This window comes from Xenopus laevis, chromosome 3S (assembly GCF_017654675.1).
Source record: "Xenopus laevis strain J_2021 chromosome 3S, Xenopus_laevis_v10.1, whole genome shotgun sequence".
Lineage (NCBI taxonomy): Eukaryota > Metazoa > Chordata > Amphibia > Anura > Pipidae > Xenopus > Xenopus laevis.
The window spans coordinates 16,343,619-16,369,633 of NC_054376.1; the positions used below are offsets into that span (position 1 = coordinate 16,343,619).

General features: G+C 40.5%; 1 protein-coding gene across 1 annotated transcript in view; it reads left to right on the forward strand.

Annotated features, from left to right (window-relative positions):
* LOC101243554 (macrophage colony-stimulating factor 1 receptor) overlaps nucleotides 1-23,511 on the forward strand; it is a 56,720-nt gene extending 33,209 nt beyond the window's left edge. The window contains exons 9-17 of the mRNA XM_041589024.1: nucleotides 1,968-2,134; nucleotides 2,666-2,778; nucleotides 16,359-16,455; nucleotides 16,652-16,767; nucleotides 16,854-16,976; nucleotides 17,132-17,243; nucleotides 20,110-20,209; nucleotides 20,455-20,560; nucleotides 21,298-23,511. Coding sequence (XP_041444958.1) covers nucleotides 1,968-2,134; nucleotides 2,666-2,778; nucleotides 16,359-16,455; nucleotides 16,652-16,767; nucleotides 16,854-16,976; nucleotides 17,132-17,243; nucleotides 20,110-20,209; nucleotides 20,455-20,560; nucleotides 21,298-21,396 — 1,033 coding nt within the window. The 3' untranslated portion in view covers nucleotides 21,397-23,511. The remainder of the gene's footprint in view (nucleotides 1-1,967; nucleotides 2,135-2,665; nucleotides 2,779-16,358; nucleotides 16,456-16,651; nucleotides 16,768-16,853; nucleotides 16,977-17,131; nucleotides 17,244-20,109; nucleotides 20,210-20,454; nucleotides 20,561-21,297) is intronic.
* The last annotated feature ends 2,504 nt before the right edge of the window (nucleotides 23,512-26,015 follow it).

Below are 26,015 nucleotides of genomic sequence, written 5' to 3' on the forward strand. Positions count from 1 at the left end.
TTTTCGGGTGGCCAGAAAAAGTGACAGCCAAATGTAGTACACTTGATGCCAGCGTTATTGATAGGGAAGAAAGAAAAACACATAGAAAGATGGGAAGGGTGGTGTTTTTTTCTCTAGAATTCAATTCATCAGGTCAAACAAGATTTAGGAATGTTCTTAATTACCGATATTTTTAAACAATTAATTATTCCTTTTTCAAAGCAGAAAATCACTCAAGGACAGGTACAGGTGATTTCAGTGACTTTATTTGGGAACCCTGTGTTTATACAGTAGAACGCATAGTAGGCAAGACTTTTCCTGGTTACTCTGGGAAGTGTTACTTCTGTAGCCAGTTTATGGCTGCAGTCATATATTTTCTGTGATGGTACTTTAATATCTGCCATCCCTATACAAGTAAATGGTCACCCCATCATATTTGTGGCCCTTTTTAAACACCACTGGGGCCACGATATTACCTAACCTGCTGCTGAGCAACAGGGCCAGGGGCTGCCCATGTGGCAGGTACAAGGTGCAGCAACCCAGATATTTCTGTCCTGGTCCCTCTAGGCCTAAAAATCACTAGGCCTCTGCAGCATTCCTGTAAGGTTTAGGATAGAAATGCTATTCAATATGCCTCCACAGCTGCTGTATAAACCATGGGTCATTACTGTTATAGAGCTAATGAACCTTGCACATTATACAGTATGTGCAATATGTAAATATAACATTTCTAATTATATATACAGTATATATATATATATATATATATATATATATATATATTTATTTATTTATATATATATATATAATATATATATTTTTTAAAATCATATTATATGTGTATATATATATATATATATATACACACACACACACATATATATATATATACATATATTATATTTATTCATACTTCAATCAAGTTTTTTTGTGACTTTGTCTCCATGTTTGATAATACCCATTGTATTATTATTATATATATACATAGAACATATGGAGTTACATACATCACAATCAATACCGGTACAAAACGTGAGGAAGGCCCTATGCAAAAGAGCATACACTCTAAAGGGAAGGGAGTAATACACAAGGTGTGGGAGTGGGCAAGATCGAATTAAGTGGGTGAGAAATGTGGTACTGTATGTGGTATTGCATTTGGTAGTTAAGCAGAGTGAGGGTAGGCTTCTCGAAAAAAGTGCGTTTTAAGAGATTTCTTGAAAGCAGAAAGGTTGGGAGAAAGTCGGACAGACCGTGGGAGAGAGTTCCAGAGGAGGGGTTCAGCCCTTGCAAAGTCTTGAATGCAAGCATGTGAGGAGGTAATGAGAGAAGAGTTGAGTAGCAGGTCAGTAGAGGAGCGTAGTAAGTGGTTGGGTGAGTATATAGAGATGATTTAAGAGATGTAGGGTGGGGCAGAGTTATGAAGTGCTTTGAATGTCAGGGTCATTAATTTGAATTTGATTCTGAAAGGTAGCGGAAGCCAGTGCCGGGATTGACAGAATGGCGTGGCAGAGGAGGAACGGTTGCTGAGGTGTATGAGCCTCGCAGCAGTGTTCATTATGGACTGGAGAGGTGACAGTATCTGGAGGGGAAGGCCAATTAAAAGAGAGTTACAGTAGTCTAGACGTGACATGACGAGAGAGTGAATAAGAATTTTGGCAGCATCTTGGGTGATAAATGATCGTATTTTGGATATGTTCCTTAGGTGGAAGTGGATTTAATAAGTGACTGGATATGAGGAATGAATGACAGGGCAGAATCTATGATAACCCCAAGGCACCGGACCTGGGGAGAGGGGGTGATAGTGGAATTGTTAGCTATGATGGATACTTCCAGGATGTTACTGGTGTTAGTTGGAGGAAAGAGAACCATTGTTTGTAAGACAAGGGTATATGCAACAGAAGACAGTGGTTCACATTCTAGGTGGCCCCAACCTTGGATAGCAGAGTTTATCAGTAATAACACTAATATAATTATTGTCTTTTTTCCAGAAATTGCTTGGAAAATACAAAACCACCTATGACAAATTACATCATTATCAATGAGACAACAGTAGCAAGTAATTTAACAGTTGCACAGAACATCACATCTATTGAATGCAAGGCTTCTAACTCTGTAGGAGAGAACTCTGAGAAAAAAGAAATACCAAAGACGCTACGTAAGTTGGAAATGTGATCACTAAGAAAATTCGATAGCAGAGAAAGAATTTTAGAGTGATTTGTGGCTGGACTGCCATTCTGCTAATATGGGGTTGTGTGTACAAAATTCAAAAGTACCAATTTTAGCAACTCAACAAACACCAATTTATAGGGAACCCCTGCCAAACTCTTTCAAGGAGTCTCAAACGAGAAGAAGCAACAATTGTTTTTGTCCTTAAGAATATGTACAGTACTTAGATTTCGAATCATGGAGGTTTGTGCCAGTGGGCGTTTGGGACCATAGTTGAGAAACACTACATTTCAGATGACCTAAATATGTTTCCTATAGAATTCCCAAAGCCCATCTCTTGTGGATTTACCGCTTCTAGCCTCAGAGTGCCAGTTTGGGAAGTGCAAGGCTAATGCACTCCTGGCTTCTATGGATCTGTATTCATGGTACTCATGAACTTTGTGCATAGTGTATGGTTATCTATAGCCTTGAGCCATCATTGTTTTTGTCACTGATGTTCATTTATGTTGCCAATTCACAGCTACTGAGAAAACCAAGGAAAACACAATATTTACACCATTGGTGACATCATCTATGATACTAGCAGGAATATTTATTGTGTTGTCAGCCTTCCTGTATTACAAGTACCAGCAGGTATGTCTGTGTTGGTTGTGTAAAGCTTATATGAGCTGTTGCTTGATTATGTAAACATACCCTCACTCTGCTCTAGTATGATTAGCCAGTCAATAAATATCATAATCTTTAAGATCTCAAGCCTGGTGCATTCTAGCTAAAACTACAACTTCTAGTTGGTCTAGCACAGGGGTCCCCAAACTTTTTATACCCATGAGCCACATTTAAATGTAACAGAAGTTGGACGGCAACATAAACATGCAAAAAGTTCCTGGAGGTGCAAAATATGAGTTGTGATTGGATATTGGTAGAGGCTCAGTTTGGCATTACACATGGTTTTTATGTAACCAAGCCAGGAATTCAGAAATAGCACCTGCTTTGAGTTCACTGGGAGCAAAATCCAAGGGGTTGGTGAGCAACATGTTGCTCATGAGCCACTGGTTGGGGATCACTGGTCTAGAGTGCAGGCTTTTTAGAGTGCAGTGCCTTCCTTCCATGTAGTTTATATTTTAATAAATACTCCTCCATGTGCCATCAAAGGGCTGCCAAATGAGGCAACATTTTGAATAATGTAAGACAGGGAGAACATTAGTGGTTAAAGCAAGAAAAGGGGGCAAGTATATGTCTTGAAATTGTTCCTTTGACTTTCTGCTTTTATTTCAACACTAGACATCAATAGATTTGACATCATGAAAGGACAGGTTGCAGGTTCTCGGCAAGAGAGCTTCTGGTGTATCACAGGTGTGAGGCAGAAAAGAAAAACGGAGTGATAGCAAATCGAAGTCCAAGGGGCAAATTCACTAAAGCGCGAAGCGCCGAACGCTAGCGTTAATTCGCTAGCGTTGGCCATTTTCGCTACTGCGCAAATTCACTAACGAACGCTGGCGTAGTTTCACTAGTGTTACTTCGCAACCTTACGCCAGGCGAATCTTCGCTAGCGACGAAACTACGCAAATTCACTAACTTGCGCAGTGTAGCGAACGCTACCTTTTACGCTAGACTTCCTTCACCACCTCAGACCTGGCAAAGCGCAATAGAGTAGATAGGGATTGTTTCAAAAAAAGTCAAAATTTTTTCTAAGTCCCAAAAAACGCTGGCGTGTTTTCTACATGATGGCTGATAGGCTGAAAAAGATCGAAATTTTTTTGGGGCTCCCCTTCCTCCCCCCTACTTTTCCTGACTCATGGCAACTTACCTAGACAGTGGGCACATGTGTAGGGCAAAATAAAATTTTTATTTGCAGATTTGAAGGTTTTCTAGGCATTTGTAGTGCAGATACGTGTTCCTCCATTGAAATTTGAATTTCGCGCCATATGCAAATTAGCCTTCGCTAGCGCAACTTCGCTTTATATAGCGAATCAACGCTAGCGCAACTTCGCAAACTTACGCTACTCCTGTACGCAACTTCGCATTTTAGTGAATTTGCGGAGCGCTGGCGAAAATTCGCCTGGCGAAGTGCGGCGAAGAGCGGCGAAGTTGCGCCTGGCGCAACTTCGATTCTTAGTGAATTTGCGCCCAAGAGTAGAGAGGAGCAGGACACAAAAATAAAATGCAGTGCAAGTAGAGAACAGGAAACTAAACCTAAATCCTTTGGACAAAAGCCTCAAAAACTAAAATTCAGTACAAAGTGAGCCTTTATGCTAGAGACACTGCTGCATATTTATGATCTTAAGTTTAGGTTATCCTTTTATATTTACTCAGTGAAATTAGCTGGAACATGGCATTTGTTTGAAAAGGGAGAGGAAATATCCACCCTGGAGAGAGGTACTCTCTCTCTTTAATGCTACCCATCATTTATCTCTATAAACTCCTTTATACTGATCATAACCAGCGCATTATCAGAATGAACTGCTTGTAAATGAGCCATGTGCATGGATTGTCTTATTTTGCCCTTATTTTGAAATCTTTTAAATTTCCACTCAGTAGTTTACATGTATTGCTCTAACTTGGTTCATAAGCCAACACATAAACAGATTCGTGAAACTGCGTTGAAAAATCACTGGCGAAAAATCTGCCAAAATAAAAAAAAACGCTGTGCGCATAAAAATTGACGTGCATCAAAATTCATTGGACGCCCATTGACTTTAATGAATTTGGATAAAATAGTCGGCGGTTAAAAAATTGTAGCTCACGACAAAAATTGACGAGCTACAGTATTATTCTGACGCCATTGACTTCAATGCGTTTCGCACATTTTCGCTGTTTCGCAAATTTTTGCAGAGTTTTGCAAATTATTTGGTAGAGCGAAATGGGACAGATTCACCCATCACTAATTCTAAGATCTACGAACTGTTTCATGCTCTTCAGTCAGTCATCTGAATAAACTGTTTTACCACAATCATCAAACAACTGTATGAACTGTTTAGAGTTAGTCCACACGAGGAGATTCGGGGAGATTTTGTCGTCTTCTGAGCGACAATCTCCCCGAACTGCCTCAGCGTGTTTTCCCATAGGCTACAATGAAAAGTCGCCTGCGCTAAAGCACACGCGGTGATGCGTTTTCAATAGTCGCCCAAAGTTGTCTCACGGAATTGCCGCGTTTGCTTTAGCGCAGGTGACGTTTCATTGTAGCCTATGGTAAACACGCTGAGGCAGTTCGGGGAGATTGTCGCTCAGAAGACGAGGCGATTAGTCGCCAGGTGAAAAAATCCCCCCGAATCTCCTCGTGTGGACTAACCCTTAAGGGCAGAGACGCTTGCTGCAATTCAGAGTGATTAGTTGCCCGGTGACAATTCTCCTCTGCTTCAAGGAAACTTCGTAAAACAAAGCGCTCAGAGTGCCATCCCACCGGCGATTTTCAGTCCAGCCGGCGGAAAGGCAGTTTGGGGAGATTAGTCGCCCGAAGAAGAGGAGACTTGTCTGACTAATCTCCCCGGATTGCCGCTTATGTTAAAATGTTTTAACTTCACTATAAAACAGATTATGTGTGAATATGTTTACCCTCCCCTAATTGTGTTATATGCATAAAATACTCAATATATTATTCTGTATACAAATTTATAAATCAGTTGTTTAATCTGGAAAACTTTTTAATTTGTGTGTGTGTGTGTGTACATAAATATTTATGGGTGTTGCTTAATGAAAATTTAGGAGTGGATTGTAGTGCATAATAATATTTTTCATTCAAGGTGAGCCTTTATAAGGTACTGTGCCTTTCCGTAATTCTGAGCTCTCCTGAAACACTACTATTGTTTATATAAATAAACTGCTGTGTAGCAATGGGGGCAGCTACACAGCAGATAAGCTCTGTAGAACATCATTTTATCTGTAATCCACTATTTAACCTGTGCCCTATAGCCTTTTTTCAATTTCTGCCATTGCTAAGCAGCAGCTTGTTTATATGAACTATAGTAGTGTTTTTGAAGCAAACAGATCAGTTTTACCAGTGCAGGGCAACACTACATTATACTTTCATTACTTTAAAACACCTTCATTTTTTGGTATTACTGTTCCTTTAATGATACAGAATTTTCTACAGTGCTACAGAGACTCAAGTAAAGTATTGTAATGGTTACTTAAGCTGCTCTGCCTTCATTTACCATTAGGGATGTAGCGAACGTCGGAAAAAAAGTTCGCGAACATATTCGCGAACTTGCGCAAAAACGCGAGCGGTTCGCGAACGGTTCGCGAACCCCATAGACTTCAATGGGAAGGCGAACTTTAACATCTAGAAAAGACATTTCTGGCCAGAAAAATGATTTTAAAGTTGTTTAAAGGGTGCAACGACCTGGACAGTGGCATGCCAGAGGGGGATCAAGGGCAAAAATGTATCTGAAAAATCTGCCTGTGTGTGCTTGGAAGAGATAGTGTAGGGGGAGAGCTGTTAGTGATTTCAGGGACAGATGATAGTAAGTTTGCTGGCTAGTAATCTGCTTGATACTGCTCTGTATTGGAGGGACAGAAGTCTGCAGGGATTTGAGGGACATTTTAGCTTAGGTAGCTTTGCTGGCTAGTAATCTACTGTTCTCTTTAAACAACTGCCATACGTTGACCTTGTAGGCATTGTTTGCCCAGTTTTTTTGGACGCAGCCACTGAAGCACAGTTGCCATAAAAAATATGCCATATAAATGCTGAAAATAGTCATTTTTCGCCATACGTTGACCTTGTAGACATTGTTTGCCCAGTTTTTTTGGTTGCAGCCACTGAAGCACAGTTGCCAGAAAAAATATGCCATATAAATGCTGAAAATAGTCATTTTTCGCCATACGTTGACCTTGTAGACATTGTTTGCCCAGTTTTTTTGGTTGCAGCCACTGAAGCACAGTTGCCAGAAAAAATATGCCATATAAATGCTGAAAATAGTCATTTTTTGCCATACGTTGACCTTGTAGGCATTGTTTGCCCAGTTTTTTTGGTCGCAGCCACTGAAGCACAGTTGCCAGAAAAAATATGCCATATAAATGCTGAAAATAGTCATTTTTTGCCATATACGTTGAGTCAACGTATGGCAAAAAATGACTATTTTCAGCATTTATATGGCATATTTTTCTGGCCTCTGTGCTTCAGTGGCTGCGGCCAAAAAAACTGGGCAAACAATGCCTACAATGTCAACGTCGTTGACCTTGTAGGCATTGTTTGCCCAGTTTTTTTGGCCGCAGCCACTGAAGCACAGAGGCCAGAAAAAATATGCCATATAAATGCTGAAAATAGTCATTTCTTTGGTCGCAGCCACTGAAGCACAGTTGCCAGAAAAATTATGCCATATAAATGCTGAAAATATGCATTTTTTTGGTTGCAGCCACTGAAGCACAGAGGCCAGAAAAATTATGCCATATAAATGCTGAAAATATAAATTTTTTTGGTTGCAGCCACTGAAGCACAGAGGCCAGAAAAATGATGCCATATAAATGCTGAAAATATGCATTTTTTGGTCGCAGCCACTGAAGCACAGTTGCCAGAAAAATTATGCCATATAAATGCTGAAAATATAAATTTTTTTGGTTGCAGCCACTGAAGCACAGAGGCCAGAAAAATTATGCCATATAAATGCTGAAAATATGCATTTTTTTGGTTGCAGCCACTGAAGCACAGAGGCCAGAAAAATTATGCCATATAAATGCAGAAAATATGCATTTTTTTGGACGCAGCCACTGAAGCACAGTTGCCAGAAAAAATATGCCATATAAATGCTGAAAATAGTAATTTTTTGCCATACGTTGACCTTGTAGACATTGTTTGCCCAGTTTTTTTGGTTGCAGCCACTGAAGCACAGAGGCCAGAAAAAATTAAACCAGTAGGGTTTGCACCCTAGTTTGTAACGGTGGCGGAGGGAGGAGGAGGACGCTAAAGGACAGCTGTGTGTGGAGTCATGAGGCTTGAAGAGAAGGACAGCTGCATAGAAGTCAGAACAAGTCTTCCGGCGTGCAGTAACCCTCCGAGATCCACCCCTCATTCATTTTAATAAAGGTCAGGTAATCGACACTTTTGTGACCTAGGCGAGTTCTCTTCTCAGTTACAATCCCTCCTGCTGCACTGAAGGTCCTTTCTGAGAGCACACTTGAGGCTGGGCAAGACAAGAGGTTCATGGCAAATTGTGACAGCTCTGGCCACAGATCAAGCCTGCACACCCAGTAGTCCAGGGGTTCATCGCTCCTCAGAGTGTCGATATCAGCAGTTAATGCCAGGTAGTCCGCTACCTGCCGGTCGAGGCGTTCTTTGAGGGTGGATCCAGAAGGGTTGTGGCGCTGCCTTGGACAGAAAAACATTTGCATGTCTGACGTTACAGACTGGCCAAAGGGCTTTGTCCTTGCAGGTGTGCTCGTGGCAGGATTACTGGCACCTCTGCCCCTGGAATGTTGATGAGTTCCTGAAGTGACATCACCCTTAAAAGCATTGTACAACATGTTTTGCAGGCTGGTTTGTAAATGCCGCATCTTTTCGGACTTGTGGTACGTATGTTGGTAACATTTCTGACACTTTATGCTTGTACCGAGGGTCTAGTAGCGTTGCGACCCAGTACAGGTCCTTCTCCTTAAGCCTCTTGATACGGGGGTCCTTCAACAGGCATGACAGCATGAAAGACCCCATTCTCACAAGGTTGGATGCAGAGCTATCCATCTCTGCTTCCTCATTATCAAGGACTGCATCATCCACGGTCTCCTCCCCCCAGCCACGTACAAGACCAGGGGTCCCCAAAAGGTCACCACTAGCCCCCTGGGAAGCCTGCTCCTGTTGGTCCTCCTCCTCCTCCTCCACAAAGCCACCTTCCTCCTCTGACTCCACTTCTGGCACCTCTCCCTGCGTTGCAGCAGGTGCCTGGGTTCGTTCTGGTGATTCCGACCAGAAATCGTGCGCTTCCAGCTCCTCGTCACGCTGGTCTACAGCCTCATCTGTCACTCGTCGCACGGCACGCTCCAGGAAGAAAGCGAAGGGTATTAGGTCGCTGATGGTGCCTTCGGTGCGACTGACCATATTTGTCACCTCTTCAAAAGGTCGCATGAGCCTGCAGGCATCGCGCATAAGCACCCAGTAACGGGGGAAAAAAATCCCCAGCTGTGCAGATCCAGTCCTACCACCCAGTTCAAAAAGGTACTCGTTGACGGCCCTTTGTTGTTGCAGCAGACGTTCCAACATAAGGAGCGTTGAATTCCAGCGAGTCTGGCTGTCAGAAATCAAACGCCTGACTGGCATGTTGTAGCGCTGCTGAATGTCAGCAAGGCGTGCCATGGCTGTGTAGGAACGTCTGAAATGGGCCGACACCTTTCTGGACTGGGTGAGAACGTCCTGGAATCCTGGGTACTTGGAGACAAAACGTTGGACTATTAAATTTAACACATGTGCCATGCAGGGCACATGTGTTAAATTGCCTAGTCTCAACGCTGCCAACAGATTGCTTCCATTGTCACACACCACTTTTCCGATCTGCAGTTGGTGTGGGGTCAGCCACCGATCGGCCTGTGACTGCAGAGATGACAGGAGTACAGATCCGGTATGGTTTTTGCTTTCCAGGCACGTCATCCCCAAGACAGCGTGACAACGGCGTACCTGGCACGTCGAATAGCCTAGGGGGAGCTGGGGGTGCACAGGTGTGGAGGAGGAGAAGGAGGACCCAGCAGCAGAGTAAGAAGAAGAAGAAGACGAGGTAGAGAGCGATGGAGGAGTAGAGGTGGTGGCAGAACCGCGTGCAATCCGTGGCGGTGACACCAACTCCACTGTTGTTGTTGAGCTACCCATTCCCTGCTTCCCAGCCATTACCAAGTTCACCCAGTGGGCAGTGTAGGTGACATACCTGCCCTGACCATGCTTGGAGGACCATGCGTCAGTAGTCATATGGACCTTTGGCCCAACACTAAGTGACAGAGATGCGGTAACTTGGCTCTGCACATGTTGGTACAGGTGTGGTATTCCCTTTTTAGAAAAAAAATTGCGGCTGGGTACCTTCCACTGCGGTGTCCCAATTGCTACAAATTTGCGGAAGGCCTCAGAGTCCACCAGCTGGTATGGTAAAAGCTGGCGGGCTAAGAGTGCAGACAAGCCAGCTGTCAGACGCCGGGCAAGGGGGTGACAGTCAGACATTGGCTTCTTACGCTCAAACATGGCCTTCACAGAAACTTGGCTGGTGGCAGATGACTGGGAATGGGAACAGGTGGTCAAGGTGGAAGGCGGAGTGGAGGGTGGTTCAGACGGGTCAAGGAGAGCAGAGGTAGAGCAGTAAGATGCTGGACCAGAAGGAGTGTGGCTTTTAGTTTGCCTGTTGCCTTTGAGGTGTTGCTCCCAAAGTGCTTTGTGCTTGCCGCTCATGTGCCTTCGCATAGAAGTTGTACCTATGTGGCTGTTGGGCTTACCAAGGCTCAGTTTCTGACTGCACTCATTGCAAATTACAATGCTTTTGTCAGAGGCACACACATTAAAAAAATCCCACACTGCTGACTTTTTGGAAGTGTGCGATCTGGCGGTAACAGTAGAAGTTGGCGGCATTGGCGGCAATGGCGGGTGCGTTGGCCGGCTGAACACAGGTGCCGATACATGTTGTTGCCCTACTGATCCCTGCGGGCTGTCCTCCCTGCTTCTTCTAAGTCTTATTCTCCTACTGCCTCTCTGACTCTCCGTCTCTCCATCTGAACTACCCTCCTCTTGCTCTCTTCTACTAGGCACCCACAAAACATCAATCTCCTCATCATCATTCTCCTCAGATGCATCAATTTCTTCTGACACATCACAGAAGGAAGCAGCAGCGGGGACCTCCTCCTCATCACTCATTATGTCCATCTCTATCGTGTTCTCTGCCAGAATTAAATCTGGTGTAAGGTCCTCATCTCCTTCATCTTCTTCTGGCAATAATGGTTGCGCATTACTCAGTTCAAGAAACTCATGGGAAAATAACTCCTCTGACCCCAGTGAAGAAGGGGCACCGGTGGTGGAGGAAGTGTTACGTGGGGTGGCCATAGCAGTGGAGGATGAGGAGGATGTTGTGGTAAAGTTAGAAACGGTAGAGGATGGGGTGTGCTGTGTAAGCCAGTCAACTACCTCTTCAGCATTTTGGGAGTTCAGGGTCATTGGCTTTTTAAAACTGGGCAATTTGCTAGGGCCACAGGATTGCATAGCAGCACGGCCCCTAGCACGGCCTCTGCGTGGCGGCCTGCCTTTGCCTGGCATTATTTTTAAAAAAACAACAACAACAACAAAAACTCAGTTGGTTTTTCTGGAAACGATAATACACACAGCTAGATGGCGGGTTGAAGAAAACAGTGTGCAAATAATGCCTACAAGGTCAACGTATACACTACTACAGCGGTGGATACGGATTACGTAAAATATATGAATGCTGCTTGAAAAAAAGTAACTCAAGTGGTTTTTCTAGAGATGATAATATTATCAATATTTAGACAAAATGTGAACAAGGTCACACAGCTAGATGGCGGGTTGAAGAAAACAGTGTGCAAATAATGCCTACAAGGTCAACGTATACACTACTACAGCGGTGGATACGGATTACGTAAAATATATTATGGCTGCTTGAAAAAAGTCACTCCGGTGTTTTTTCTGGAGACGGTAATATTATGGATATTTAGACAGAATGTGAACAAGGTCACACAGCTAGATGGCGGGTTGAAGAAAACACTGTGCAAATAATGCCTACAAGGTCAACGTATACACTACTACAGCGGTGGATACGGATTACGTAAAATATATTATGGCTGCTTGAAAAAAGTCACTCCGGTGTTTTTTCTGGAGACGGTAATATTATGGATATTTAGACAGAATGTGAACAAGGTCACACAGCTAGATGGCGGGTTGAAGAAAACACTGTGCAAATAATGCCTACAAGGTCAACGTATACACTACTACAGCGGTGGATACGGATTACGTAAAATATATTATGGCTGCTTGAAAAAAGTCACTCCGGTGTTTTTTCTGGAGACGGTAATATTATGGATATTTAGACAGAATGTGAACAAGGTCACACAGCTAGATGGCGGGTTGAAGAAAACAGTGTGCAAATAATGCCTACAAGGTCAACGTATACACTACTACAGCGGTGGATACGGATTACGTAAAATATATGAATGCTGCTTGAAAAAAAGTAACTCAAGTGGTTTTTCTAGAGACGATAATATTATCAATATTTAGACAAAATGTGAACAAGCTCACACAGCTAGATGGCGGGTTGAAGAAAACAGTGTGCAAATAATGCCTACAAGGTCAACGTATACACTACTACAGCGGTGGATACGGATTACGTAAAATATATTATGGCTGCTTGAAAAAAGTCACTCCGGTGTTTTTTCTGGAGACGGTAATATTATGGATATTTAGACAGAATGTGAACAAGGTCACACAGCTAGATGGCGGGTTGAAGAAAACAGTGTGCAAATAATGCCTACAAGGTCAACGTATACACTACTACAGCGGTGGATACGGATTACGTAAAATATATTATGGCTGCTTGAAAAAAGTCACTCCGGTGTTTTTTCTGGAGACGGTAATATTATGGATATTTAGACAGAATGTGAACAAGGTCACACAGCTAGATGGCGGGTTGAAGAAAACACTGTGCAAATAATGCCTACAAGGTCAACGTATACACTACTACAGCGGTGGATACGGATTACGTAAAATATATTATGGCTGCTTGAAAAAAGTCACTCCGGTGTTTTTTCTGGAGACGGTAATATTATGGATATTTAGACAGAATGTGAACAAGGTCACACAGCTAGATGGCGGGTTGAAGAAAACAGTGTGCAAATAATGCCTACAAGGTCAACGTATACACTACTACAGCGGTGGATACGGATTACGTAAAATATATGATGCTGCTTGAAAAAAGTGACTCCGGTGTTTTTTCTGGAGACGGTAATATTATGGATATTTAGACAGAATGGAACAAGGTCACACAGCTCGATGGCGGGTTGAAGAAAACAGTGTGCAAATAATGCCTACAAGGCAACGTATACCTAAATACAGGGTGGATACGATTACGTAAAATATATATGGCTGCTTGAAAAAAAGTGAACCAGGTTTAACTGGAGACGGATAAATATATGGATATTAAGAAGAAATGTGAAAGGTGTGCACACTAGCATCGAGGCGATTGAGAAACCAGTGTGCAATTGCCTACAGGGCAATAATGCAAAAGGTCACTTATACACTACTACAGCGGTAGTAAATAAAAAAGTAAAATAAAAAATGAATATTAAAAAAAAAAAAATAAATTGGTGCTGAATACTAGAGAGAGATTAGCACACAGTCCCTCCAACATGCTGACTAAGCACTGGCTTATATGTAGTAGAGTCAGTAGTAGTAGAGAACAAAAAAAAAGTAAAGCAGTCTTACAAGGATACGTATTGCGCAGTCAGCAGATGAGATAAAGCAGACAGCTGCCCACTGCAGCTACATACAGAGCACTGCAGTAGAAGGTAGATTACTAGCCAGCAAAGCTACCTAAGCTTAAATGTCCCTCAAACCCCTGCAGACTTCTGTCCCTCCAATAACAGAGCAGTATCAAAACGATTACTAGCCAGCAAACTTTCAACTGTCCCTGAAATCACTAACAGGCAGCAGCTCTCTCCCTACACTATCTCTTCAGCACACACAGGCAGAGTGAAAAAACGCTGCAGGGCTTCGGTTTTTATAGGGAAGGGGAGTGGTCCAGGGGAGAGCTTCCTGATTGGCTGCCATGTACCTGCTGGTCTGGGGTGAGAGGGCAAAAAAAAGCGCCAACAATGGCGAACCCAAAATGGCGAACGTCGCGCGACGTTCGCGAACTTCCGGCGAGCGCGAACACCCGATGTTCGCGCGAACAAGTTCGCCGGCGAACAGTTCGCGACATCTCTATCCTCTTGTGCTCAAATTGAATCTTTTTGTAAAATCGATCTATCAATAATAGTCTGGCTGGGTTCTTTCAACGGAAGTGGGGGCAAGAAAGCTTTGGGTCAAATCCTCTCTTACCCTATACAACCTCTTGTAATCTTCCTTCTATTCTAAGGGGCCGACGGTTTGTGGCTTTTTAGGGTTACCTAGCCTCTTGTAAACATCTAGGGCAAGCTAAATACCAAGGCCACAGCCCGGTTACCCTGTCCTGCCTTATCTTTGTGGTGTCCCATGCTCTAGAAAAAATCAGGTAGCTAGTTTACGGGACAACTCCACCATCTATTCTTTCCAATTTCTACCATCTAATTCTTTGGATTGTGACTGCATTTTTTAACTCAATTCAAAGATAAAGAGCCACACTCACACCAATCACTGTTTGAAGTCACAGGTGCACGCTGTCTCCTCTCTGCAAAAGGTTCTCACACATGGATTGAAGTAACTGCAGCAGCACTCTGTTCTGTGATAAATGATATTTATTCGTGCATCGATGCACGAATAAATATCATTTATCACAGAACAGAGTGCTGCTGCAGTTACTTCAATTCATGCATTTTTTAACCCACTACCATGTTTGGTCATTTTTAAAAAATTTTTTTTTAAATCAATCAATTTATTTTTTTGGGTCTAATATTCGAAATTATTGCACTGCACTTTACTTAAATAATGAATTTTTCTATTTATGGATGAATTTATAGCGGCACTGGCACTTTAAAATCTTATTACAATTCTATAGGAACTACTGTCATTAAATAAGTGGGGTACATCACTTTTTAGAATTTTTTGGACAACTTTAGAATCATAACTATTGGTGGGGTTTGTTTTTCTTTCTCTCAAAATTTTGTTTGTTGTTCTGACATCAGTCAGACCTCAACTAATAGTTGTGAAAGATCTTTTCTGTGTTTGAATAAAGGCACCTTTTTTTAGGGTTACATTTCATGTCATGACTGTTGGTTTTCTATTACTCTACTACACATACTAGTAAAGTATACGCCATGTAGAAATATAATTTCTACCAAAAACAGTGATTGATCAGGTTAGTGATGTCAGACTGCTATTATTTTATTCTGAACACAACTGTATGTTAGCAAGCTGATGGCTTGTCCAACCAATGTTTGGCTGGGAATCTGCCAAATATCTCTCAGTTAGGTTAGGAAATTAGTTAAGGACTAGGGATGGGTGAATTTTTTCGCCTTGTTTTGCCAAAAAATTACGCACATAGACTTGTATGGCGTTGTGCGTCAAAATAAAAAGAAGCGCATCAAAAAAATTACACACGCGACAAACAATTTTTGCCGCCCATATACGGCAAATTTTTGGCGAAACGAAATGGGTCAAATTTGCCGATCGTATTCCAATGAATTTAAGTAAGTCTCTGATCCACTGCCGAGTTAAATTGTTTTCTGGCCCCCTGAAAAACGTATATATATAATATTATATGTATATGTATATATATATGTATGTATATATATATATAGACCAAATGTTGTACAAAAAACCGCACTACCAGGTCTTTTCAAGGTGCAAAAAAGGAAAAATATTTATTTCGACGTTTCGGCTTCTATACTAAAGCCTTTCTCATGAGAAAGGCTTTAGTATAGAAGCCGAAACGTCGAAATAAATATTTTTCCTTTTTTGCACCTTGAAAAGACCTGGTAGTGCGGTTTTTTGTACAACATTTGGTCTACATATTTCTTTGAATACTGCACCCAGGCGATTGCCATTATTTAGATGAGTGCTCCAGTTTTGTGTGTGTATATATATATATATATATATATATATATATATATATATATATATATATATATATATATATATATATATATATATATATATATATATATATATATATATATATATATATATATATATATATATATATATAGCAAAACAATACCGCACTCAACAGGCTCAGTTAGAGTAACTGATTTTAATAAACAAACACATTATAGTGATATTCCTCAGTGAAAAAACTAACAAGCGTGTAAGCAGTACAATCCCTAAAAAAAACCTCCCCAATGCAAAGCATGGTACCAAAAAAACAGAAATCCAGTTAATTACCATAGAAAACCAATTAGGGAGTAAAAAACTAAAGTACACCAGCCTTACAAAATATATTAAAAGTAAATAAAATGAAAGCAAGCGATAACTGTAGATGAAAATCATTAAAATCAAGCTTGCTGTTGTTGGATTATTCATAGCATGATACAAAGAAACAAAGTAGTTAATGCAGTTCCTTGGGCATAACCAAATATCCAAGTGAGGCATATAGGATTAACTAGATATATAATAATCCACACTTTATTTACTTTTCAGTGACAGTGGCTTCCTGAGCAAGGGCACTGATAGTTATGTTGAAATGAAACCGGCCTCCTTCCTCTCAAGTCAAAGTATGTATTTCAATAAAGATTTGTTAAAGGGTTTTAGCCTGCTTTAAAAATGAATACTGTGGACCCAACATTTATTTTATGCTCCTGGCTTCCCCCTCTCAATAGGGACTTAAGTTTGCCTTAAAATCAATCTACGTCTGAAAATTTGCACTTTCAGATGAATAGGTCACATCTAAGAGGATTTTGTTTCCTCCAGGTGATTCCCTCATTGACGAAAAAGACACTGATGACATCTTGCCCGTAGACCTTTACGACCTTCTGAGTTTTTCATTTCAAGTAGCCCAGGGAATGTCCTTTTTGGCAGCCAAAAATGTAAGATAATGACATCTACTCTTTCAGTTAAAGCTCTATGGTAAAAATTCTTTATTCTAATCAATACACTGTTTTGTTGGGTGCAGTGTATTCACCGTGATGTTGCTGCCAGGAATGTTCTGGTCTCCCATGGACGTGTTGTCAAAATCTGTGACTTTGGTTTGGCCAGGGATATAGAAAATGATTCGAATTATGTTGTTAAAGGCAATGTAAGTATACTGGAATGTTACAGCTTTTGTTGTTCTTCCTTCAACTTTGCCTAATACTGAAAATTCATCTTTGTCAGAAAGTTTTCTGCTATTTTAAAGGTGGGGAATAAAGATAACTGTCCATATACAGAAACTTTATTTTCCGGTAATTCTAGGCTCGTCTGCCAGTTAAATGGATGGCCCCTGAAAGCATCTTTGACTGTGTCTACACTGTACAAAGTGATGTGTGGTCCTATGGAATCCTGCTGTGGGAGATGTTCTCACTTGGTGAGTTGACCTGATAATGGAACACTGTGTAGGCACTATTATTCACTTTAATCCTTTAACCTTAGCTTTATATAAACTAAAGAAAGAATTACAGTACTGTCAGAAGTTAATATATTCAAATATGCATGCCAGCTAGCAGCTACATAATTTCTCGGGATGCACCGAATCCAGGTTTCGGTTGGAGATTCAACTGGAACAAGGATGAAGCAGAGCACACTCCTCAATTTTGTATAAGAAGCCCCGGTGCACAACGTAGAGGGTGCGGCAATCCCCAGACAAATACTTCAGGTAAGGATACACTGGCACACGAGGTATAATGCAATGCAGGGTGACCCCTTGCTTATTTATTTGTGCGGACGTGCAACGACCCTTAAGCCCTCCCATCACTTTGGCTTGACATTTTTTAAGATAGCCATATGAAGGTGGATTCGGATCACACAGATGATGGGAGGGCTTAAGGGTGGTGCTCTCTATTGTGTATGTTAATTATTTTAATTGTTTCCTTGTTATATGGTGTGCACTTGGTCACGTTGTTATGCTTGAGAAAGGGGCTCGCCCCGAAACGTTGCACGTCCGCACAAATAAATAAGCAAGGGGTCACCCTGCATTGCATTATACCTCGTGTGCCAGTGTATCCTTACCTTCGGTTGGAGATTCAGCCAGGATTCGGTCTTTTTCAGCATGATTCGGATTCGGCCTAATCTTTCCGCCTGGCCGTACCGATTCCTAATTTGCGTATGCAAATTAGGGGCGTGGAGGGAAATCACGTGACTTTTTGTCATGAAACATGGAAGTAAAAAATGTTTTCCCCTTCCCACCCGTAATTTGCATATGCAAAGTAGGATTTGGATTCGGTTCAGTATTCGGCCAAATCTCTTGTGAAGGATTAGGGGGTTCCGCTGAATCGAACATAGTGGATATGGTGCATCCCTAATAATTTCAAAATCAAATTTACACTTGGATGATCTTCTCTGGGTTTAGAAACCATATGTTATGACATGGACTTTAAGGTGGTAGACAATATTGTGGGCAAACAATCCCACAAAGACTGACCTATGTGTTTCCAAGCTCAAAGTTGGGGAGTTCCCTGCATAAAAAAGCCCTTGCAGTGCTTTATTATCCTTGACACTTTGGCTTAAACCTCTAACACTATAGGGTTTTTTTTATCAATGTCGGAATTTATCTCAGTATTTTCTGCTACAAACTCCAATCAAATCCGCTCAGGTTTTTTACGCTTACCGTATATACTCGAGTATAAGCCGAGTTTTTCAGCATCCAAAATGTGCTGAAAAAGTCTACCTCGGCTTATACTCGGGTCAGCGGGATCAGTAGCCGAGATTGCAGTCACTTTTATTCATTCCTATACCAACAGTTAACTTGGGGAGAGACTGCAATATCCCACAATGCCCTCTGTTGGTTTTATGAAAGAATAACAGTGCGCCCTCTGTTGGTTATATCAAAGAATAACAGTGACTGCAATATCACACAGCGCCATCTGTTGGTTGTATCAAAGAATAACAGTGACTGCAATATCACACAGCGCCATCTGTTGGTTATATCAAAGAATAACAGTAACTGCAATATCACACAGCGCCATCTGTTGGTTGTATCAAAGAATAACAGTAACTGCAATATCACACAGCGCCATCTGTTGGTTGTATCAAAGAATAACAGTGACTGCAATATCACACAGCGCCATCTGTTGGTTGTATCAAAGAATAACAGTGACTGCAATATCACACAGCACCATCTGTTGGTTATATCAAAGAATAACAGTGACTGCAATATCACACAGCGCCATCTGTTGGTTATATCAAAGAATAACAGTAACTGCAATATCACACAGCGCCATCTGTTGGTTGAATAAAGGATTAACAGTGATGGCAATATCACACAGCGCCATCTGTTGGTTATACGAAAGATCAGTGATGGTTTTATGACACACAGCACTCTCTGCACAATTCTCTGTCACCATCAACTTTGCAAAGAAGTCCGGTCGATCGCTGGGGGAGTCTCTTTGGCGGAAGGTGCGCTGCTGGGAGACAGGGCTGTAGTTGTGTCTAGGCTTATACTAGTTGTGTCTAGGCTTGAGAAAGGGCCCTGTGCGGCTCGAAACGTTGCCATGTTTTTGAAGTTTGCAATGAGCCTATAAAAGTCACTTTTTGCATTGACAAAACTGAATTGTGTGCTACAGCTACTTTGGACTTTGTTGCAATATTACTGGCTCTTCGCAGGGGGCCTTGTATGCTGTTTAGCACCAGATACCTGAAAAGGTTGATGGAGTAACAGGTGAGCGTTTTTTGTGTAGGCTTATACTAGAGTCAATAAGTTTTCCCAGTTTTCGTAGGTAAAATTAGGTACCTCGGCTTATACTCGGATCGGCTTATACTCGAGTATATACGGTATTTATTATTACATTTTCCCGAAAATTTGCTTTTTGGGAAAAAAAATCTGATTTTCACGATTTTTTCAGTTTCAGAAAACTCTGAAAACTTCGGGGTATAGCATGAAACCCAACGCACATAAAAAAAAAAATCATTGGGACTTCTCCCATTATATGCAACCTTGTCAGGTCTGAGATGGAGGATTTTCAGATTCTGACTTTTCCATCCTCAGGTTTAATAAATTACGACAAATTCGTGATTTTTTTAAAAGTCAGATTTTATAAAAAAATAGTAAATAACCCCCTAAGTCTACATTTCCTGTGATAATAACAGATAGAACCTCAACCATGACAGAGCTCCTACTTACACAAAAAAAGAAAAAAAAATTCAAAGATTTCAGGTTTTTTTTTAACTTTAGTAATTCTAAGTGCTTTCAGTTACACATTTTTGATTATTTAATCTAAATGTTTTGGGGGCTTTAGGAAGAAGTCCCTATCCTGGCATTGTGGTAAATCGCAAGTTTTACAAGATGATCAAAGAAGGGTACAAGATGGACTGTCCTGATTATGCTCCATTGGAAATGTAAGTTTGCAAGAATTTTTTATTGTTAGCGTCTGCATCGGGGTACCCAACAGGCATCCACTTTCCACCCACTTTCAGAAGACTGTGCTATACAGCTGGGCATGGTTAACTCTCCTAAATTTGTTCAGATACAACTTTTAGAACCTATTAATCCAACAGTATTAGGATAAAACAGGTTGTCAAATCCTGGTTTACAGAATTAGATATACAGGATTAAGTCATGAGAAATGTTTGGTTAATTTTAGATATCACATCATGAAGACTTGTTGGGATTTGGAGCCAACTCACCGTCCAACTTTTAATCAAATCAGCGGACTCATCAGCAAGCAAATGAATCTCCTTAACAATCAGGTGAGGAGGGACTTAATTTTGTGATTTTCAGGGTAAATATGTTGGTTGATTATTGGGCTTATTTATCAAAAATTTTTATTTGCGAGGTATTAAAGTTCTTTTATACTTTGAATAAACTTTTTTTCTTAAAAAAAACTTTATTTATTAAAGAATCTGAATATAAAAAACTTGATTCAATACAATAGTGTAAAAAAATTAAATACCTAGAATTTGTCAGTTTCAAGCTCAAAAAAACTAAAATTTGTGAGTTTATAAGCTTAAAAAACTCATAAAATCTTAAACGATCAAAAATTTTGCCTACGACAACTACCAGCGACTTCTACATGAACTTGCAAGCTTTTAGATGGCCAAGTTTTAGATTTGAGGTTTTTATTTTTCATTTTTGTGAGATTAATACAAACCAAATATTTTACGTTTTTGAAAATATAATTTGAATTTGTTGAATTTTTGTGCAAGAAATTTCAAATCATGGCAACAATTTGAATTTGAACATTGACAAATGTATGTGGCTGGGCAGATTAGGTGAACGATCTTCACTATGATAACATTTAAACAGGCAAAATTGCTATTTATTGCTTACCATCAACTGCCTATCTCCAGCAGCCAACCACTTTTGGATAATGTTAAAATAAATGTCATTTTGTGAGCAAATACATAAAAAAAAAATAAACATGGGTAGTAGTTCTGAGTTCTGGTGCAAAAGAGTTATGTTTTAATGTTTGTGCTTTCTTTTTAAGGACTATGCCAACATCACTGAAGATCAAGTTCAGGAATGTATGGAAAACAAACGTGATAATCAGCCGCTCTTCAAGGGAAATAATTATCAGTTTTGTTAGCCTACACACTGGTATCAATTGATTAGTGATGGCAAGGAAAACATGTCGCTTTATATTGCTCTTGGAAGACTTCAGCAGCATTCAAGGCACAGCAGATATTAAGCTAATAACGAGGTTCCCTCTCTACACGTGACTGTGTGGGGACAATCAGGTAGCATTAAAGTCATACCACTGGAACAATTCTCAGGATTTCTGCTGATAAATTCACACAACCAAATAGGCTTGGGTTTTACTGACATGACATTATTCTACTGACTCTTTGTTCTGACTTGGAGGAACATGCAGGCCATACAAGTAGCTGACATATAGTAAGGTCACTTGGAAAGAAAACACATTCAGTATACTAGACTTGAACTACCACCATTTGAATAATGCAGAACCTTTCTTTTAACTGATATTTTATGATTGACAAAGACAAGGTAGCAAACATACCTGCAAGTAACTAAAACAGTGTACGCTCTTAAAAGACCAAATCTTCAAATACTGGCTCTTGTACCTGTCAACAAATTGGGCTTCTAAATTGGCAAGTAAAGCTGGCCATAGATGCAAAGATCCGATCATTCGAATGCTTGAATGATTGGAATTCCCCATCTCCTGACCTGCCACTAACCATTCAGATCAAATAAAGTAGTAAAACAACAGATCAGCCGATGGTCTGCCCCTGACAGCAATCGTACGAAAGTAATGTCCGACAAAGCTGGGGACAGTCTCCCACTGAAAATCGTATGAACGGCAATACGAGCAGAGAAATTATCGGCAGCCGACAGAAATCTTTTAACCTGGCCAATCGACCAAACAACCAATCTCCGTGGGATGAAAAATGTCGGGACTCTCCACACACGGTCCGAAAATCCTTGATTTGTACGATCGGATCTTTGCGCCTATGGCCAGCTCAAGAGACATTCCATTATCTCCTATAACATGGTATCAATTTCATCAAATTAAATTTGTCAGCTGAACCAAATGTAATCCTATTTAACAGTTATTGCAGATTAAGCTGATTAAAATTGGGGTTGCAACAGAACTGTAATTTGTGCTACAGGCCATTAATGATGGTTGTGGAATAGCCACATTCTTTTCACTTCCCTGTACCATATATTCATCATTCCAATAGGGTGCAGCATGAATAAGCTTTTTATAGAAAAAAATATAAATTACGTTTATATCTTAAAACCTGTTTAATTACCAGCATGTCTAAATGAACAACTTTGTATGTTTGTTGTACTGCTGTTGCTGATTCTTTTTTAACCTGTGCAAAAGATGTCTTGTATGCATCTCAGGGATAATCAACTTGTAACTTGGATGAACCTTCATGCTACCAGGCATTCCAAATACATCCCATAACCAGGGTCGAACTGGAGCCTTGGGGCCCTCCTGTTAGTCCCCGGGGGCCTCCTCCCAACCTCGAAACTCTTTGCGCATGCATGCACGAAAAAACGCCACAGTGTGGCACAACAGCTGGTCAGCCAAGGGAGCAGGTCTGGACTGGCAGGGCCCATCAGGGCCGGGGCCCACCGGCCCAATCTGACTCTGCCCTTAACTGTATATAAAGTACGCAACGAGCACTGATCACTCATTAGATTTATTCATAGATAGCAAAACAATTAGTAAAAAGTATGTTGGCTAAAGATGTCCTGATTACCCATTCCAGATAACAGATGACCCCATTAATGCACCATATACAGGCTTCGACTAGGCCCTTTATTGGCTTGACCAATCAATTTTAGTGCCACTATAGCAGAATGGTTGTAAATCAACAACAGGCAGCATGAGGCATCCTAATTAACAAGGCATACATGGAGAATTGTTATTCCTTTAAGAACTGATGTATGCCATGCAAATATGTCTGCTGTATTCAATAGGTGTGTGTTTTATTCATCCCCCCACCAAAAAAATTAGGATCTTTGTATTCATCTGGTTTGTGGATATTAAAGTATTTTATCTGTTCTTCTCTGTGATTGTTGTGTACTCTGTTGATTTCATTGTAAAATGGCAGCTATTGAAGTAAAAAAAATAAATAAATAAAAATAATATATGCAGATCTCTAACTCTTCGATTGGCAGTTTATGTAACTAACAGAAGCTTGGCATACAAATAAATATTATTTTCTGGAAATTTTCACAATATGTAGATTTGTATTATTTTCTGGAAATTTTCATAATATGTAGATTTGCGTTTTTCTCTTGATTATTTTGTCGATAAATACTCCATATATATGATATATAGATAGATATATTTCCCCTTGAATTACTCCGTTGCCTTACATGGCACGCCTACACAGAATGATCGTGTTTAAGTGACTGGTGTGATGCTTTCAAAAATATACTTAAATGAATGGAAAACACATCTAAGGGCTGGGAGTTAATCTTTAACACTCAAATGCTTCACTAATTATTATTGAAACCACCCCCGGCCACATTTTAGGTGGGCAGCAAATGATATTTCACCCCCAGAAAGAATTACAACCACCCCAAAAGCTGGAATGCAAATGGGTGATTTGTAAGTAACCTATTACCCACATGGCTGTCTGTATATGCAGGCCAAGAGAAGGCAAACTTTCATGAGATTTCTGGCAGTCACATTCATTGAGGTAGCCTAAGTAGTAACACAAGCTACTATTACAATTGCAGTGGTACATTTTCCATTTTCTACAACTTCTGCTGCCAGCTGCAGGGTCTATGAAAATAGGTGATGTCTTGCGGCTTTGCATAGGGCAGTGATTTGCAGACTTTTACTACTGATTGGGCATGAAGAAGCCATAAATCAAATCATCAAATAAAAAAAAAATTAGATGGATATAAGTGTGTAAGATTGTACATGGTAATAAAAGTGAGGCTAGTCTAATTTATAATGCTTGCTTGGAAATATGGTGCGAGTGGAGTCCTTGGGGGAATCCACTAAAGTGAAGGAAGCATTTTTTGTGGAGTAAAAGTGGTATTAAAACAGTCTCCATATTGACAAACATAATCCAACTTCCCATTTTCATTTTTTTGGCAAAATAAAGACTCTTTTGTGAATATGCTGATGCAAAGATAGAAATGGAGAAGGAACAACATTCTCTCCTGACATTTTTAAAATGGAGTTTGTATTGGAGCTTTGTTTAACTCTTCTCCCAGGTGTCATCACTGCATTACTGTATTTCTTTCATTCTCCAGCCATAGCTTGGTCTTGTGCCACACAATAACTGCTCAGGTGGGCACTACTGGATAATTGTGTGCGCTAGCCAGTCACAGGACAACAACTGCCCTTCCTCAAGTGATAACCCACCACAGATGCCAACATTGCTAATATAGCAATATTTATAGTGCCATCTAGGGTGCAACCCCTATATTGCTAGCAATGGTACATTGTATATAATTAACATTCAACAATTCCAATAGTAGTGACATAACAGCTCCAGTGTAACACCAAGTCCCCAAGCTTTGATCCTTGAGTCCAAACATTGGGCAAAAATATGCTCAAAAAATATGAGAAAGAATTTTCAAAAAATGTTTTCAAAAAAATAAAATAAAGTTCAAAATAAAGTCAATTCACTTGAATCCATCACTATTGATTTAAAGTGAAAACAGATCTGGTATACACATAACATTTTGTTAATTATTTCCAATAACTGAATTAATAGTTAACATAATACTTACTAACTGTGGAGAAGGAAAGACTCTATCTTATACCTCTCAATCAAATAATTTTTCAATAATGTTCTCCTTCTCTTTCACTGCAAAAAACAGAAGGCAGATATTAGACATCAATTCATAAGAAACATGTATAGTTAATTGCTTCATTAATGCCCCTAGGTGCAAAAATATTCAATTTCCATATCCAATATGTTTCTCTCTGGAGAAGTTTCTGATCGACATTGTCTGACTTAGTCACCACCTCCTCTTGTACCATCAAAAGTAGTCATGAAATTGAATGGTTGCATTCGGCCCAATGGCGACTTATAGATGTGGGTTTAGTTTTAACATTCCGTATAGCACTCTTATGGTCATTGAGTCTTACTCTAACCATCCTATTGGTTTTACCCACATAAGCTAGACCGCATGGACACTTCAACAGGTATATGACATTAGTTGACATGCATGTATAATAACCTTTGATTCTAATCTGTGTCCCAGATGTAGGATGCAAAACATTAGCCCCTTTTATAATATTATTACAGTTTTGTCACGAGAGACAAGGAAAAGTACCTATTACCGGCTTTCCTATAAACCTTTGGGTACTCTTTGATTGACTGGGGTTCACATCGCCTCCTGTAAGGATTCATTATATCTATGCCCCCATACATGGGCTGATAAAAGCTGCTGACAGACCAAGTTGGCAGCTTATTGGCCCCTGTGTGGGGGGCATCTGACGGGCTTCCCCGATCGATATCTGTCCGAAAGTCAGCCAGATCTCGATCGGGCAGGTTAAAAAATCGCAGCCACATCTATGCATGTATGCGGTCCCGCGATGCGACTGCCAGTATCGGATCCATTATGATCAGCCCAATATCACCCACTTCAATGTGGGCATATCGGGGAGAGATCCGCTCATTTGGCCACATCGACAAACGAGCCGATCTCTACGTCTATGGCCATCTTTAGGTAGTACAAAGTACAAGGTACAGTTTTATTAATACA